Source organism: Penicillium hordei (genome assembly GCF_028827395.1).
Source record: "Penicillium hordei strain IBT 12815 chromosome Unknown utg000006l_segment0_segment0, whole genome shotgun sequence".
Lineage (NCBI taxonomy): Eukaryota > Fungi > Ascomycota > Eurotiomycetes > Eurotiales > Aspergillaceae > Penicillium > Penicillium hordei.
The window spans coordinates 3631984-3650147 of record NW_026623147.1 but is presented as its reverse complement, the minus strand read 5'-3'; the positions used below and the strand labels follow the sequence as shown (position 1 = coordinate 3650147).

At 47.5% G+C, this 18164-nt stretch overlaps 6 protein-coding genes across 6 annotated transcripts; 2 read left to right on the top strand and 4 right to left on the bottom strand.

The window, feature by feature from the left end:
• Positions 1-801: 801 nt before the first annotated feature.
• On the bottom strand, positions 802-1253 carry N7537_012008 (uncharacterized protein; the record flags this gene model as incomplete). Its single annotated transcript, XM_056903062.1, has 3 exons — positions 802-945; positions 1005-1076; positions 1158-1253. 3 exons carry the CDS (start codon positions 1251-1253, stop codon positions 802-804), a joined length of 312 nt encoding a protein of 103 aa, XP_056748349.1.
• A 1457-nt stretch (positions 1254-2710) lies between these two features.
• On the bottom strand, positions 2711-3591 carry N7537_012007 (uncharacterized protein; the record flags this gene model as incomplete). The annotated part of the gene is made up of 5 exons (XM_056903061.1): positions 2711-2871; positions 2924-3001; positions 3055-3132; positions 3183-3295; positions 3347-3591. 5 exons carry the CDS (start codon positions 3589-3591, stop codon positions 2711-2713), a joined length of 675 nt encoding a protein of 224 aa, XP_056748348.1.
• A 1784-nt stretch (positions 3592-5375) lies between these two features.
• N7537_012006 (uncharacterized protein) lies at positions 5376-8749 on the bottom strand (the record flags this gene model as incomplete). Its single annotated transcript, XM_056903060.1, has 3 exons — positions 5376-7533; positions 7602-7677; positions 7750-8749. The coding sequence occupies 3 exons, from the start codon at positions 8747-8749 to the stop codon at positions 5376-5378; spliced, it is 3234 nt and encodes a 1077-aa protein (XP_056748347.1).
• Positions 8750-10664: 1915 nt separating this feature from the next.
• On the bottom strand, positions 10665-11911 carry N7537_012005 (uncharacterized protein; the record flags this gene model as incomplete). The annotated part of the gene is made up of 4 exons (XM_056903059.1): positions 10665-11142; positions 11302-11672; positions 11727-11812; positions 11878-11911. The coding sequence occupies 4 exons, from the start codon at positions 11909-11911 to the stop codon at positions 10665-10667; spliced, it is 969 nt and encodes a 322-aa protein (XP_056748346.1).
• A 1225-nt stretch (positions 11912-13136) lies between these two features.
• On the top strand, positions 13137-15327 carry N7537_012004 (FAD linked oxidase N-terminal; the record flags this gene model as incomplete). Its single annotated transcript, XM_056903058.1, has 4 exons — positions 13137-14079; positions 14141-14594; positions 14664-14811; positions 14893-15327. The coding sequence occupies 4 exons, from the start codon at positions 13137-13139 to the stop codon at positions 15325-15327; spliced, it is 1980 nt and encodes a 659-aa protein (XP_056748345.1).
• Positions 15328-15868: 541 nt separating this feature from the next.
• N7537_012003 (uncharacterized protein) lies at positions 15869-18097 on the top strand (the record flags this gene model as incomplete). Its single annotated transcript, XM_056903057.1, has 1 exon — positions 15869-18097. The coding sequence occupies one exon, from the start codon at positions 15869-15871 to the stop codon at positions 18095-18097; it is 2229 nt and encodes a 742-aa protein (XP_056748344.1).
• Between the last annotated feature and the right edge of the window lie 67 nt (positions 18098-18164).

The window sequence follows — 18164 nt, the reverse complement described above, 5'->3', positions numbered from 1 at the left end:
CTCTCAAGCCAGTCAAGACTGTATATTTCCTCTCGTACCTCACTACCACCTTTTGGAATAGTTGCTTGGACCTTGCACGCCCCTCTTGGTATGTTGACCTCCCAATGTGAGTTTTATACCCCAAATATGAGTCAGACTTAGAGAGTCAGGTAGCGAAGTTGGCAGCCATTTCACTATTCGCGTTAGAGCAGACATATTGAGAATTCTCTGGCTGTAGACTTGGGTCATTTCGACTTCAGATTTACCACTCACTTAGGCTAATCACTCTTGGTTATATTCCCACTTGATTATAAGAGTTGACCTCACCAGAGGTTATATATTCGCCTGGCACTGGCAGGTATCTCCAAGTAGGCACACAGGAGCTTGAAATTGAATCAAATTACATTGTGGACTTCACCTGCTGCTGGCCTCCCCAGAAACAAACGCCCTCCCTTTCAGATTGCCGCGCCATATATCAATCCGGGCATTTCTTTCTTCTCTTTCAACTCCTTTTATACCTTGGCTGCACCTCGCTGTTCACCAACTAAGTCTATATGCATATGAATACTTTAGCATAAGCCATAGCAAGGCCCATGGCACTTGCTCTACGATATGAGAGGTAAATGAAATGTCGTAATTGTATCAATGTCACTTTATGTAGCTGAGAATTAAAAGATATGAAGAAGGGCTGCGATTATGCCTGTGTATGAAGGTTGTTGTCATCAACGTTCAGTGCACATCATCCTCGCCATCGTTGACATCCTGATGCCGTTCATCACTGCGCTCTTCATTGTTCTGGCCATCGTCGCGTCCACTTACTTCCTATAAGCCAGCAAAGAGGGACTCGTACAAAGCCACAATAGCGTCCTTGGTGCGCTGGCTGATACGGGCCGATAGAGTCCAGGCGACCAGAACTCCATGACCGCGGAGGTGAGAATGTAGGTTTCTGGTTTCGGATAGCGGAACCTGTAATCTATGCATTAGCGATGGTTTGATATCGTAGTAAGAATCGTTCATAGACTCACTTGAACGTTTGCGCAGCCAGGCAGGCGACAGAAGACCTCTCCTGGGCCAACGATTATGTCTCCGTCAGGTGTCTATTTCAGCATTGATTTCGGCCGTTAATTTCAAAGAATTTTTGGAAGGTTGGTTAAGTGCCTCAAGCAATATGTATTCACCTGCTCGTATACTGAGAGAACGAGGTTGCCAGTCACACCATCCTGGAGGTAGCGCTGGTATGACGCAGAGGCAGCTAGGAAGATAGGGCCCGGCATGTGGGGCACTTTAATGTTGAAAGAAGTTGTGAATTGCTTGTGGAGGGATCAGATGATGGTTGGATGGGATCGTGGTTAGATGGGATGGTGGGAGGAGATGATGGGAGAGAAAGTGACCGTTGTCATAAAAGCTGTTTGATGTGATGAAAATTGTTGGGGTGACTCTAGGACGAGACAACACAGAGCAAACGACCAGTTGACATAGCGAAGAAGCGCTCTGGGCTAGAGGTTTGACTTTACAGGCTACCACCGAGGTCCTGACTTCGTGGTGCTTTCCCCACGGCTCACCATTAGGTACCTGTTGGCATAGTCCCATAGAACCTTTGTAGGCCCTTTTGGTTACTTGTGGGGAAGATTTTACCTTAATGTCTAGATCTTCATTTTATAGACCAAATATTCACCAGTCCTAGATTAGTGAAGCCATCAAGCTACTGAGCGTCTCATCATCTCAGATCTATATGATAAGACACTCTCTTACTTCACAGTTAAATTTCTCTCACTTCCTATTTACTAACCAATTAGCTCAGTTCCTCTTCGGCATATTTCTAACTAATGATATCACGGGCTAGCACTGCATTGACCATACTGCAGATTGCGAATTCTCTATATAAAGCGTATGAAGCTCCATAACACTAAGTGGTTAATACTAAATATTGTAGTGCGGAGATAGGCTCTCCACTACGCATTGAGCTCCCCTCCTCTTTCTTATTTTTTATGAGTTTGTTATGTAACCGTCGGGTTATGAGGTTACAAGTAGTAGATAGACACAGATTGAGAATACAGACTCCTACCCCTCTCTGAATCCACTTCTTGGGCAGTGCACCTAAGTTCCTTTATATGCAAAGTTGAGTATGCAGCTGAACTACGAGTGCCAAATAGACCCGTATGCCTTAGAGCATACTGCCTTGCGCGTTCCCCTCTTCAATACGTATAGGACATTGTGGATCTCTCCGCGTTACCCTTCTGTATTACTGTGAAGATTTATCGTTGTGATTTCTGAAGCTTCCCGTCACAATCTACCGCCTATTGCCATCTTACTCGTTGCCGTCATCCTCGCTACCACTCTGATGTTCTGTTTCTTCTTTGTTGAAAGGGATTATGTCGGAATGGATGGTGTAATGCGAGATCCATGATGAATTGAGCAGAGAGTTGTAGAAAGCCAAGTTTTATAGAGCTATTAAAATTTTTTCGCTGACAAAGGGTGCCTCTTATCACGCCATGTTGACGAAAGTGTATACAGAGCTTTGTGGTGTTCACGAAGGGAACCCGTGATCAACCGACCGACCAACATTCAATAATTATAGTACTTAGCGATCACTCCAGTCTTTTCATCGATGATAGAAGTCACGCAGGCAGGGAAAGATTGAGAGATTCCTCGGTCAGCACCATAAGGTTCTGATCTAAGTTGTGGCCTGCACAAAATTTTCTTCTAGAGTACATACATAGGTTGAGATTGTTTACAGGTTGTAGGTGTGAGACTGAATCTTGATGCTAGACACAGTCCAGGTCTTTCCGTTGTCGGATGTCTTCAGACCGGAAGAAGTGGCCTCGTCGATAGCCAGAGTGTCACTGAAGGAGGAATCGGCGGCATCCAGGATAATGGTAGTGTCGAGGTATTCTACAATAATTAACATGTGTTTGATGACTTGGAAATATAAACGCAATCTCACCGTGTGCAGCAGTAGTGCTCTTGCAGGAATCGTCCTGGCATTCGACAGCGGTACCCCAGCCCTGTGCCTGGCCAGAGCCTAGAAAGGATTGTCAGTTGGAGACTAGGATTATCATTAGACCGAGAACTTACTAGTTGAAAGAGTCGACACAACCTCTCCGTTGATGGAGACAGTCTGGTCAAACTTGCTGGTATCATCGTTGTACTTGTCTATAGAATAGTCAGCGCATGTTCATGCGTCCCAGTAAATCAAAATTTACAATGCATTGTAATCTTATCACCAGCATCGGCAGGGACCTGCTTTCCGCCCAGCTGGGTGTCTTGGAGGGTACTGGCCCATGTGCACCATTGTCCAGACTTTGCACCACAGTTTCTACTGGGGTCAGTTATGAATTATGCTTGTATTTGTGCTTATATCACTCACGCGGCAGGGTCGGAGAAAGAAACAGCAAGAGCCTGAATCAAATCACCACCGCTTGTTCCCATACCGGGCCACAGGGCAAGACGGTCCTTCTGTGGGCTTGGCACCTCAGGGAGAACAAGTGTTGTGTTTGCTTCACGGATCCATGATGACGTAGGGCCGAGGGAGAAGTGAGGACCGAATCCGATCTGATCTTGGGCATTGACGAGGCCGAGGACGGCGAGGATAGCGAGGTTTCTGAGAGACATGATGAATATAGGCAGTTGATCAAGTGTGGAGGAATCAAGCATTGGATGGGGAGAGCAGCTTTATATGTTTAAATATTCAAGATTAAGAATTAAGTCTTGGTAATGACCCAGTTAAGGGGAAGGGAAAATGAACCGGATCATTCCACCCCACCAATCTATAATTTCTCCGTCTGAAGATGTTAAAATTTTGGACGTGCATCTAAGACATAAAACAGATTTGATTTCGTTGTTTCATATGAGGTCTCTTTGAAACAGACTAACATTGTTGATCCCCAACCGGAAAAAGTGGGGACCGAAACAACATGGTTCAACTGTTACATACAATGGCTAGGCAAAGCCAACTCTGCGTTTCTGGGCATTAATTCACTCGGGGATGGTTGCAGAATGAGTTTATTCGAGGAGTGGGGCTGGACTGAGAGTGATTTTGACCAAGCTGTAGTTCTATAACTACATGTAGCTTACGCGAGTGGGTGGGAATAATATATTTCTAACCACTACACACCTTAGCGGTATTTCGAGGTATTTCGAGATATTTTAGGAGCTAATAAGCTTGTTGCAACACACTATAAATAACTATAGAGTAAGTTGCAACAAGGTAACTAACTATATCCTGATTATTACTCGTACTCGTATCCGTTTAATATCAAGTCCAAGCCGACTGGCCAAAAGCGTATGTACCTGCGTCAAAGCCTTACTTTATATGCTTCTATATTTTTGATGATAATTTATTCATCTCATGGATGCGGTTAACAATTTTGAAGTTCCATATTAAACTTAATGGTCCGCTATATGGAGTGATTGAGACTGGTTTGATCTTTTTTCTCAGCCCTTACTCAGCTTGTACATCTCTATTACTGCAGCCTTCAATTTCAAACATTCTAAGAGGTTTCTCCACGTTTTCTCGGCAATACCTCGGACTCATATAATCTTTGGAAATCCTATTTGCACCCCTGTTTCAACAATTTCGGGTAAAGTGTTTCTTGCCCCACTGAGCCCCCTGTTTGTCCACCCCATACCAAGCTATCGCGGGGCAACAACAACCTCGACTGCCTCTAAAATCCGAGTATTTTAAATTTACCATCCGCACCCTCATATCTGCCCTTAGCACTGTCACTATGTACCAATCATTCTATGTGATACTTTTGGTCTCTATATATGCCATTGCCACGTCTTAAGAACACCAGATACTTGGCCGTAGGGACTTTGTGACAGCCTAGTATAATAAGCCTCCTTGTAAAATTGTTGATTTTGTGAAGAGTATGACTTGGTCCGTTGATATCTAACCGGCTTCATTTGACAAGAAGTTAGATTTAGTGGAGTAGTTGAAGATCACGGCTAACGTCGAACCTCAAAAGTATGTCTCACAAAAGGCGTTAGAATGTTAGACAGTGCGGGCCGTAGAGCTAGGTATGTATTGAGAGGATTATCTGGTAAGTTGACCATTCCCTTAGCGGACAAAGAATCTCTATAGACACTAACACGTGTTAGTTGAACAATATCCTAGTGATACAACAGGGTGGGTCGCCGCTAGATAATATATAGTAACGCACTGAGGGATTCAGGTAGCAAGAAATTACCCACTCCATGGTCAAGTGCGCTAGTAGAAATTTCTATTGGGTCTACATAGAGCGCTAGGTGGCCATCTACATCGCCTGTGGAATATCCAAACCTAGATAATATCCTATTCTAGCCTAGTGAGTCCGTATTGGCTAAGTCCATGGCTATCCTGCGTTTAACGGCAGATATCTCGCTATAGCAATATCTTCCATCTCATTAATTACCTCTCAAAATTGCCACTGCGCACACCAATTTCTCATCAATTCCGGCGAAACCTCCTCCATCTGCCGCATTGTCAAGCTATAAAACTCAGTTCGCGTGGTATCCAGTGATGCTGCCTTGATTCCCATCTTCGCACCCTCTGCTACCGATCGATATGTGTCAAGCAGTTTCACCGCCGGGTTGTCATCCATCACAGGATGAACCTGGCTCTTTTCAAGTGCATGGATCCACTCTTCCAGCGAGACCACCTTTTGAATCCTCTCTCCGTAAAACTCACGCAGGACGGGTATGAGGCTAGACCAGTTGGTAGCCTTTGGGTTGAGTGCATGGAAGTACCCGCTAATCTCTTCTACTGACCAAAGAGATGTCACACGCGAAATCTCCAGTACCACATTTGCGATGTCCTCCACTGGTGCCCAGCCCACATGATCAAATGTGCCAAGGGAGTCAGGCAGGAGACCTAGGTGAACGGAACTCCGAACTAAACTTGGAAGCCACTCTTGCGGATTCCATTTGCCTTTCTCGCTGCGTGGGCCCGCAACTTGACCAACCCGTACTATGACACTAGGCACGCCTGAAACCTTTGCAGCTTTGTCGAGGATCGTGCTGCTTGCGAGCTTGGACTGGCTGTACCCCATCGTTGCGAGGGACCAATCTGGTAGCGCTGTCTCAGGTACAGGTACTTCGGGGTTATCCCATCTTTCCACGGTTCCAATTGATGAAATAAAAGTCACGGGAACAGTTTTGCGGGCAGCTTGTGCGCTGAAATTGACAAGGTGACGTACCCCGCGGATGTGCGGCTCAAACGACGCCACGGACATGTTAAAGTTGACAGGCCAGGCGTTGTGGATCACGCGATCCACCTCGTCGGCAAGTCGACTTTTTACCTCGGGGGCAAGGCCCAAGCCTGGTTCCGCAAGATTTACCTGCAGGAACTCGGCCTGGGAGAAATCAGTCGATAAGCCCCGGGATGTACTCGCCTCAATCTGGCGTTCTAAGCCATTCACAGAACGGTTGAAACAGATTACCTTGCTAACATTGGGACATTTTAAAGTAAAGTCCAGCAAGTACGATCCCAATGCACCCGTTGTGCCTGTGATAATGATGACTTGTCTCTTGTCGGCCGGAGCCGGCTTATTCGGTACTGCAGCTGGAAGGTCATGAGTGTATTTGTCGACGAGTGCACTGCAAATAGCTGTTTCATCTGCCATCACGCCTGGATTACTGGTTGGGCCGCTCTGTCTGCAATTTGCGCAGGCCAGGGAGAAGACATACGCCGCTAGTTGTGTGATCGTTGGATGGGCATAGATAATCCTCGATTCCACCGTCTGCTCGCTGGATTTAACACCCGCTTTCTCTAGGGCGACAAGCAACGCACGAGAGAGTTGGATTGCTTGCAGCGAATCCATGCCAGCGGTAAAGAAATCATCGTCTGTGTCCAATTCAGGGAGTTTGAGCATGCTCCGAACCAAGTCGCAAACAGAACCCAAAACTGTCGTCTCAGAAGTGACATCAAGGTCCACAGCCACAACCAAATTGTCTCTGTTGTGAAAGAATACTTCAATGTCTTCTGCGTATAATCTTTCCACCATAGAGCGTTGAATACTACCTTTCCCTGCACGAGGAAATGGGCGCTGCGGATCCGACAAAAACACATAATCGCGTAGGATACGGCCGTGTGCAACCGTTTCACCATTAACCTTCTCAATAGTTGGCCAAATATCATCAAGAAAGAGTTGCCTTTCCTTCTCATTTTTGGGATACTGAACAGGCTCGATCATTAGCCCAGCATGAAATTGCTTACTACCAACAACCTGCGCGCTGAACACCGCTGGGTGCCCCATGATGGCGCCTTCAATAGACACGGGATTGAGCTTTTCTCCCGTGGAGAAGACAATGATGTCGTCGGCCCGTCCCACGTATGTCCAGTGGTCTGCCAGGGTCGGGTGTGGCCGGTACAGGTCTTTGGTGCTGAACTCGTCCAGCTGGGGAAAGGTATAGAAGCAACCCTGTAGCCCCGGGTGTTTGTCCTTGCGCACTATGACTTGCTCGTACGTATCGTCGCCAACCAATCGCCATTTGATACCCATTATATCACTTGGAATGATGAACCACGGCCACATGGCGGGTTCCGGTTGAGAGTAGTAAGGAAAGAAAGAAAACCTGCCACAATTAGTAAGTAAAGTGTCTGGCAGATTTCATACTCCGAGTAATTAATTGTGGCCTCTTACTCAGTAGCTGCGATGGCGTTCGCCGTCTTAATACCATAGTGTGCCAGTCGATGAGCCGTCTCGGGGGTAATAGCGCCTGATGGGATGGACCGAGTTAGCTAAATAGCGTGGAGGGAACCAAGCAACAGAAATTGTGCAGGTAACTGACCTCCCCCAAAGGCCACGACATGGAGTTTTCTAAGCTCGTTGAGTGCCTCCTCCGAGTAAGACATATGGTCTAGGATGGCGGGCGGTATAGCCGTCCACCCCGCGTTACTGTTTTGCAGCCACTTGACCACATTATCGCCTGTTATAGGACAAGAGGGGTCTCGGAATGCGATCGGCGCGTTATAGTAGAAGGCACACAAGGTTGAGAGCATGATGCCTGCAGCGTGAAACAAGGGCATGACGAGCAGGTGGCGCGGATTAGGAGAGCTGGTCCATGTCGGAAGCCAAGGCAAAGTGCCATTGAGCGACGGGACGTAACGATGAAGATCATTCTGAGCAACCATACCCTGCCGCAGGACTACTGCTTTAGGAAGGCCGGTACTGCCACTTGTGTGCAGTACCACGTAGGGGTGCCATTCTGCCTCAGAGAATGGCTTAGTATACAAGACCGGTGTCACTCCATCAACAACCCACTCCTCGAATGGCGCTATAGCTACACTCCTCATCCCCTGCCTGGCATCCACCCACGGCTGCACCATTGACACAAACTGCAGTTCATGATATATTATGTTGCAATCTGTCTTGTCGAACAGGTTCAGTTGCGCCTCGATGGAGTTGCGAGGAGAAATAAGCAGGGCCTGGTAGCCGGCCTTAATGGCACCGACCACGAATATGGGGTAGCGCGGGTCCTCCAAGCCGATGTATGCCACTGTAGGGAATTTTCCAGGCACCGGATGCCCATTCTGCGTAATGAGCATGTTTGCGACATAGTTGACGGCGTTCGCGACCTCAGCCCAGGTCACAGGTTTCCATCCATCGCAGGGATTGTTGCTCCGTGGAATTGACATGCACTCAAGATCGGGAGTTTTGTGAGCTGTCTCATCAATAACATTGGGTATTAGTCGCTTGCCGCATTCTCCCCCGAGGAACATTTTGGCTACTGAGTCCTTTGTGGTACCAATACTATGGCCGTCGTGAGTCCCATATGGATCATGTGTCATGCTGAAAGAGTTTCTTTGTCGATGTCGAGCTGGAAAGCGGTTCTAGGGTGGGAATTGTGAGAAACCTTCCAGTTTGCGTTGGGTTGTTTTTGGGGGGGGGGGGGGGGTTGGGTGGCCTTAAATAATTGACAACTCTGCTTACTACCTTTTGACACGAGGATAGAGGATAGCTGATGCGGGGATATAGACCTTGGGGCGGCAATTCGTTCCCGTGATGCCACGTTTAATAGCACTTTTATGCAAGTTGTCAGCTCAGATAACTTTAGATAAATCTATTCAGCTGAACTAGGAGGTCAGTATATGCAACATCGGGTTACAGTTTCCCTAGATTTGGCTAAATATCTGAAACTATCGAAACAGTGAACATCCTTATTTCAGTTCTTCTTTAATTCGCTGATGCCGTTTACACTGTAGCTGGTAGATTATGTGAGAGATCAATAGGGCATTTAGTTATATGTCTTTGAGTGTGTCATTTCGGGAAAAAGGGGAGCGTCCAGTCTATTGCATAAAAACCAGGTGAACAAATTCCGCATGGGCATTCCTTTATTGCCTTTCTATTTCCGTGCACGTGCACGTGCCCATGCCATCTGCTATCGATGTGATGAAGATTGAAAGTTGATACGTCCTGAGTGATCTGCAAAGGCAAAATCCGGTCTATGAACATCGGTTGTTGTTGGGGAGATCCTTTCCGATGCGGTTGACTTCAAACGTTTGTCAATGATGGCCAGACACATACTGAATAATATCATCGTCGCCTCGAGCACTCATAACGAACCGCAGAAGAACTGGATGGCGGAGGCGTTCTCAGGCGCCCCGTCCCCACTTGGTCCATGTGAACCACTGTGGGGCTTACAACTGTGATATTAAACGCCACAGTGCTTGGTACAATACGAGGCTGAGTTGGGCCAGCTTGGGGATACTCAGAAAATACCTTGGGGATACCCTGATTTTCGCTTATATAACCACTATAATAATTCGTGGATAACGCATTTCATGTGCGAGCCGCCCACCTCAACACACCATAGTAAATGCGATAAACTCTAATTTGATATCTCAATAACAGTAGACTATTAGGACTTCGCTTTACCTAATGCTTTCTTAGTGATATCTACCCTCCTGAGGGAGTTGAAAGAAAGTTTATAACAAAGGTACATAGCGTTGTTCTGGTCATAGTAAGTGTTGGTATTAAGAACTGCCTAGCTCTTGCCCTACCTAGTTGGACAACATGAGAAGGGGGAGTTCCACTTGGAACAAGATTATCACGTTCTATCCGGTCGGGGAATTCGAGGGGGCATTCAAGAAGATCGAGGAAAAGCCTTGAGGGGTGTTCTTATCTGGCACCAAGTCATGTCAGAACATTATCCACCAATGCGATGAATTGAATTGATGAGTCTCAACTTGTGTTCAGCGGAACCCCCACTCAATTGACTTCCATGGGGCGTGGTCGGGACAGGGGACTCACTGACTTACTGTGCCTTCCAGGCTACAGTTGCGGAGCCCAAAGAGGGTTGTCCCTAGACCTCCACAAAGCCCATCTCGGCGCTAACAAATCGGATTCTGTAATCGGAACAGGTGAAAGTTGATATTTTATATATATCCAGGATTTGTATGAGAGTACTACCACTTTCTAGGTAAACCTCTATAATTTCCAAATTATCTAAATCGTTTAAAGTAATAAAATATTACCCTAGGTATCATACTTAGGAACGGTGCTAAATAACTAACTATAGGGTAATTTAAACAAAATTAATAAAGGGGTTCAAAATTGCTTATCTCGGCACATTTACACTGTTTGGGGCCCATTGGACCCCCATAAAAGCCCGGTGGGCTTTGGGCTTTGTGGGCTCTGCGGAGGTCTAGTTGTCCCTAAGTAGATAGGCAGCTATGGAATAAACAATGTGATCCTCTTTCCAAATTATTTAGACAGCCTGCTACCTCCTTTCCCGTTGACTAGACTCTCCGTACTGCTAGTTTCCCGCCTGCTATTAGGCCGACCCCAAGTAACCTCCATTTGCGTGGTCATGGTGATAATATTATTGGCTTCCGATTTCGTGGGACTGTGGCCAATCCTGTCATCTCCAGCTGCAACGGTAGTGATGGTCTGATCATGCGTGCGACGCGAGAAGTTCGACATTTCCTCCAGGTCATAGCCCAACCGGATCCGACCGCTCCGACTAGCGGAGCCTGTGGTCGGGCCGGTGCGGGTCGAGCCGAAGAGCCTCGGCAAGATCCGGGTAACGAGCGGCTTGAAAGAGGGAGCGCACGCAGCGATAAACGATAGGCCAACTTCGATGGTGGACACGCAGAAGAGGACTGAGTGCGTGGAATTCTTCGGCATATGACGGTCAAAATTGTCAAGGAGGATGAGGCGAATAATGCCTGCCACCACGGTTCTATATTTATTAGTATATATCAAATTGATAGGGAAAGAAGATGTGGGAAACAGATACAGCCAATTTACCACTAGACCATAATAGAAACCTCGGTTCCTGTTTAGGGGCTAAGGGGGCCATATCCCAGTCCGACAGAGGACATTTAGGTTAGCTACTCACAAAAGACCCAAAGACAGGATGCCAATCAACATCAACTTTTGAATCCACTGCATCTGTAGGCGATATACAATCCAGGTGGGCAGTGTTAAAGCAAGGAAATCCGTGAGAACTGAGACTGCACCCGTGCCGGTAACAAAGTTTGCAAAGTCAAGACACTTCGCATTGGGATATGAAACCAAATCCCAATTAGCGGCTACAGGCACGCATCGAAAAACTGTGGTAAAAAATGTAATAACAGCGGCGACGCCATTAAAAGTTAAGAGTCCCCAGATGGCTAGGCGTACTAACTTTTTCTGGCCTGTTAGACGTAGCAGGAAGAGTAGGATGGAGGCCTTGACGAGGGCCAAAATAGGATTGTAGATGAGCTCAGTCTATTTTATTAGCGAACGTGACCGATTTAGGTTAGAAATAATAATTCTACCCACCGCGTAGGCATATTTGCTACCGAGAATAACGGGATGGTCAGGAGGTATATCCCAGACGTTATATCCGATATACATGTAAATGATCACTGATGAATCATTAACTCCATGAAATAAAAAGCGCACTAGGGAATTCTTGCGTTCTTGATCTTACCTTGATAAGATGTAAATGTCTCCGCCCAGTACATGATCTGTCAATCTTCGTCAATCCTCTAGGCTCGTTTCTCAGAGTGGTTGCAGTACTAACTAGGGCGGCACAAATAACCCAGTCATCTGTTCTCTATCAGGTTCGTAGAGCTCATGGGCAAAGAGGAATTGGAACATTGAACTGACCTGCGGCAAACGACTTCGTCAACGTACGGCTGCAAAGTCGCAGAGCCACAGCAACGGTTGCGAAGCACGGAAATGCGAATATTAAGCCGATTGCTTGCGGTTGTAAGTTGCCACTAGAACCCATCATATCTCCGGATCCGTTTCCCGTAAAAATAAATCACCCCTGCCGCCCGTTGTTTTGACAAGAAAATTTCGACTCACTTGGGCACTTGAGCAGCGTGCCTGGGTTACATATGAAGCAAATCCATGGATCCCCCCCCCTTCTGCGACGGGGGCTGAATTGCACCCAGCATAAATTAGACCGCATCCTGCTATACAGTGGCATTCGGGCCCCACTAGTGAGATTGCAAGGTAAAGCTTCGCCTAATTCTGATCCTAATCGCCTATAGTCCCTTCATCGTATGTCTAGTTGTGGTTGTGGAGCCTTGAAATAAACTAACGTATATATTTCTCGTAATTGACTCAATGTAGTCTTGGTTGGTCAAGTTTCAGAGCGACCAGCCTGGGGCCACTAGATTGGGGGCTAAACCTTGGAAATGTGGACTGCTTACCAATGGTCTCTGGAAACAGATTTAACAGTAGAACACGTTGCTCGTGCATCAAATATGTCAGCACCTTAAAAGAAATTGGAGAACCTCTGGAAATAAAGCGAGCATTAACTACTACATTATTAACATTTGTCTTTCGGGGGGACCTGGTGGCGAGAATTGTTATAAGTGGAATATTTACGCTCTCAGACCTAGATAACTAGTCAACACATAGTTAAGACTAGTTCATTAGTGTACAAGGGTACTGATCCTGTCGGCTATATCACCTAGTCAACAAAATAAATAGATCGAGTAATCGTAATTAATACATAGCACCACCAACTTGACCTCCGTGGTGCTCCGGTCACTTGTGCTGAAAAGACTCCTTGGGAGTGGGCTGTCCTCCTATGGCGGCTATATTTAAGTAGCACCCCTGTTCACATCCTTGATAGGGGTTGGCCATATTTTCTGTCTTAACTGCTCATTGGAAACATACCACCTCTCTTTGTTTTTGGGACTGTTTTTGGGATTGTGTTGGTGAACATCGTTCAGCATGAAGGGCATATGGGGAGTTACTTTCATTGCGAGCGCTTCGCTCGCGGGGGCAATTTCAACCACATCACTCGCAGCAGCAGCAACTACGGTTATGGCTACAGCTAATCCGGCACCTTCCTTGTTTCACAATGAGAGGGTGCAGTTGACCGAAGGTGTGCTCTCTGATGTGTCGGCGGCCTTACAGAATAGCACTGTCGCTAACATGTTCGCCTTTGCGAGCAACTCCGCGACACTCAAGAGGAGTGCCCATCATAGCTGCAAAGTGATGCCCGGGGATTTCTGGTGGCCCGTGAAGCCGATTTGGGACGTCTTCAACATCTTGCTCGGCGGCAGTCTGATCAAGACGGTGCCGCTGGCATCCTACTGCTATCCAGACTGGCCGCAGTACGATGCCACCAAGTGCGCAATCATCACAGCTGACTGGCTTAACGCGGACCTGCATACGGCGGATCCTGCGTCGATAATGCTGCCGCTGTACGAGGGCCGCTCTTGCCTACCATCACCGTATAATTATACCGCCACCTGCACGCAGGGTGCCTATCCGACGTATGCAGTGAACGTATCCAACGTGGCTCAGATCCAGTTAGCGGTCAACTTTGCCCGTAACTTGAACTTGCGGCTAGTGGTCAAGAACACCGGACATGATTTCAATGGTAAGGCCTCCGGCAAGGGTGCCCTCTCCATTTGGACCCACTACCTCAAAGACAAGGAGTATTTCCCAAAATTTAAGGGTACCAATGGCTACGTCGGTCCCGCCATTAAGTTCGGCTCGGGTATTCAAGTCTATGAGGCTTATGAGTTTGCTCAGTCACTCGGCCACTCGGTTGTTGGTGGAGAAGCCGTCACCGTCGGTTTGGGTGGTGGCTACACTGCCGGTGGTGGCCACTCCCCTCTTTCCAGTATGTACGGTTTGGCGTCCGATCAAGTTTTGGCCATGCAAGGTAAATTCCTTTCTTATAATCCTGAATCTGCTCCAAAGACCTCCCTACTAAGTCTGCTTAGTTGTTCTGGCTGATGGTAGATTCATCACTGCCACCTCCACTGAGAACTCGGAAGTTTTCTGGATGCTTCGCGGTGGCGGTGGTAGCACCATTGGAGTCGTCACTTCTCTGACCGTCATGGCCCTACCTCAGCTGGAGACGACTACTGTGACTTTCAATTTCACGGTCAATGACACTCCTGGTCCGGACGCCTTCTGGGCTGCTGTTGGGTCCTACCTCGACAATTTCGAGACCTTTGTTGATGCTGGCACCTACGGTTACTTCTACATTGGTGCTTCCGAAGCCATGATTGGTACATCATATGCCGGTGATACTGACTACTACTTCCGTATGCAATCCTTCGTAGCACCCAACATGACTGTCGCCCAGACCGAGAAACTCCTAGCTCCATGGTTTGATTCTCTCAAAAGTCTGAATGTCTCCTACACTCCGTGGTACAACCACGCAGATAATTTGTGCGTCTAAGCCTCCCCGTTCCTTTCTCAAATCCATCCATCTATATCCCAGCTAAACCCTCATTCTAGCCATGATCCCTGGGCCGTTTCCTTCCCTCAGGAATTCGCTGGAACCGATGGCGTCAAGACTGCTTCTCGCCTGCTTCCCCGTAGTGTCTTCCAGAGCGATGATCTCCGCAACCAAACCTGGGCCGCCTACAGGGACGCTGTCAGTCAGGTATGTCTTAGTATATGTATACACAAATATATAGATACATTCTCTGCTCTCTCCTTTTGAATCTACTCTGACATATTATAGGGCCTTTTCATTGCCGGCTTCCACATAAGCGGCACCGGCATTGCTGTCAAGCCCCCCACAGACACTTCCGTGCTCCCCGCATGGCGCGATGCCCTATCACACGTTGTTGTCGGTACCGAATGGAACTCCACATCCTCCTGGGATGTGATAGAGAGCTCCTCGCTCTTCGTGACTCAGTGGATGGACGTTTTACGTGATATTGCCCCAGACTCAGGCTCCTATATGAGTGAGGCTGATCTCCTTGAGCCGAACCTCCAGGATGCCTTTTACGGCGTTAACTATCCTCGTCTCTACGCGCTAAAGCAGAAGTATGATCCTACAGGTCTTTTCTTTGCTCTGACTGCCGTTGGTGCTGAGGATTGGGAGGTTCAGACTGTTGACCCACTGCCCTACTCGTGGAATAACAATGGGCGACTCTGCCCGAAGTCTTCTTAAAACAAGCGATTTGAAGTTAAACCGGTATAACGGTCAAAAGGTTGGATCCCTGATGAAGCTGAGACACATGACTGTGAAAGATAGGCACTCGGGTGTTAACCACTCGGCCGTGAGGCATTCAGCACATAGATTGGTAGTGAAGATGGATGCATCATGGCCTTTAACAAATTGCAATATATAAACATATCTATATTGCATACTCACCCTACACACTTCTGACGCCGATGACACCGATGACCATCTTAACTCCTTACGCAACCTTTTAGGTTATCTTATCCTCTCCCACACATAAAATAACATCCCACCAGGTGGAAAAATAGGGCATCCCGTCCACTCGTATTTAAGCAGCAGCCTAGTAATGACAAACCATTCTGTCCAATGACAAAGAGCCTGCCACATCCCTGCTAGCCGTTCCCAGTTATGATTGGTGATCCACTAGCTGTTGATTGCCGCTAGTTTATCCTCGTTCTTTCTCAAAGCTTTTTCGATCTTGTCAGGGTCTTCATCCTGATCATCAACCCATACAGCTGGCAGCGACAAGATGTTGACGTTCAGCCATCTAGACGCAGACGCATTCGAGAACCCCAAGAAAAACAGCGGCCGAAAAAGACCCCGCTTTCGGGAGCCCATAGCATGTAACCATTGTCGAAAATCCAAAGTGCGCTGCGATCGCAAGTCACCATGCAAACCGTGCCAAGATCGTGGAGTAGACACACAGTGCACTTACTCCCGTTCCAAAATTCCAGCAGTCTCGCAATCTGCCAAACCAACAGTGTCCCCTCAAAGCACAGAGATCGATCAACTCGTCTTAGAGCAGCTGACTCCCCTCTCCTCTGATGGCGAAATCCTCAATCTACCATCGGTTTTGCCCCACAACCCGACCACTGTCAGTCATGCCAATAGTGCCTTTAAAGGGTCAAACTTCAAAACAAGGCTGATTGGTGGCACGCATTGGATGGCCGTATGCACCGATTTGCCCGTAATAGGGGCCATGCTAGAGAAGACCGTTGATTTTCAACCGACGTGGAGAACTTTTGCGGAAGTCAAATCTCTCCTTCGTGTCGCAAATTCGGTACCAGCTGGCGTGAATGGAGACAGCAAGAATCTACTAACTCTCCTTCCCGATCGATCAACCTGCGAAAATTGGATGAAGCGATTTTATGAAACATATGGTAGAATCTACTATGTGATCGACCAGAACTGCCTGATGACGGAGCTGGAGGAAATATTTATCGCATCCGTCGAAGTCAATGAAGTGCACATTCTCAAGATTCTGTTGGTCATTGCGATTGCCATGCAGACCGACAACTCGTACCGGCTACGCGGACGTCTGTTACTACAAGAAGCGGAGAGCCGTATTCATACATCGACACAGTTCCAAAAACCTTGTGTCGGCGTCATGCAGGTTTTATTGTTCTTGATCATTATGAAGGCCATCACTGCCTCTGACTCTGACAAGATTTATAGCCTCACAGGTACCATAGGGCTGACTACGCAAATGGCGCTGAGCATGGGCTTGCATAGGGATCCGGCGTTGTTCCCCAGTGTCACTCCTTACTATGCAGAAGTTCGAAAACGATTATGGGCCTGTTTCTTTCGATTGAACCTTGACTATTGCATCCGGAGTGGATCAAGCTTTGGTATTCGACTGGAAGATGTGGACTGTCCCCTCCCGAGCTGTATCGACCTTTCGACCCTTGACCCAGGAACAATGGAACCGGCTACCGTGTTGAACCAGGCCGAGGAAGCAACGGACCAAGCATTCAATATTGCTGTAATGAAGCTTGCCATAGTGAGGGCTCCATTACACCAGCGACTCTGTTCCACAACTCCTGAATTATCAAGTGAAGTACGGGATCGAATGCGCGCTTCATTCCATAAGATCTTGCGCGAGTTGCCTTCGAATCTGCAAGAGGGAGCTTCATCATGCAGTCCAATTGAAAAGCTTCAGCAAGCCTTGTTGTCAATTCAGGTGCATAGCTTCATGATTATTATCACACTCAATTTTGTCCTAGGGGTCCCTTCTCATACTTCGCAGCGGAGCGATCTCTATGAATTATGGGACAATTCAGTGTCCATTCTCCATCAGTTGCAGGAAGTCCTACAGAGCGGCGCTCAGCTGTCTGGCGTGGCCTACCATATACTTTGGACCGACCTTGCCCGCGCAGCATTGACCGCATGTTTGGTTGTTGGTCGCCTGCGGAGGATCAATATGGGAGCATCCGTCTCCAACAACCCCCAGCCCACCCTGGTCATCTTTCAACAGCTTTTGCTGAAATACCTAGACTCTTTATCGCAGATTTTAGCGGGAAGATATCACCTCGGGCCTGTTGCAGCGAAGACGAGACTTTTCCTTGCTGTCGCAACAACTATCACCTCAAGCCTGGTCGACGACTTTGACGGCTCAAAACAGGGTTCCAACTTCTTACAGGTCGGCATCAAAGCTGCCGAGGAGGTCGTAACTGAGATGGAACGTTCTCTGAAACGGGAAAACCAAGATCAAACACCTGCCTTACTTGGATTCAACAGCGCAACGACAACAGCTCCACCAAGTGTCCCCACCCCTCTTACAGCAGACTGGATGGACCATGCACAACTCCCAGATCACTTAATTCAGACCTTGTTTCCGAACGACTGCGACTTTTACCAGAGCTCAGAGTCTCCGGGTATGGGTATGCAGTCTGGTTTATGTTTTCCATATTCCATGGTGCCATTCAAATCTACATCGACGATCCAATCCACGACTAACCTCTTGTGGGAAGACACATAAATTCGAACCCGCTAGAATAATTTTAAGAATCCTATGGAATAGAGTTTTATGGCATCCGTTATTATAT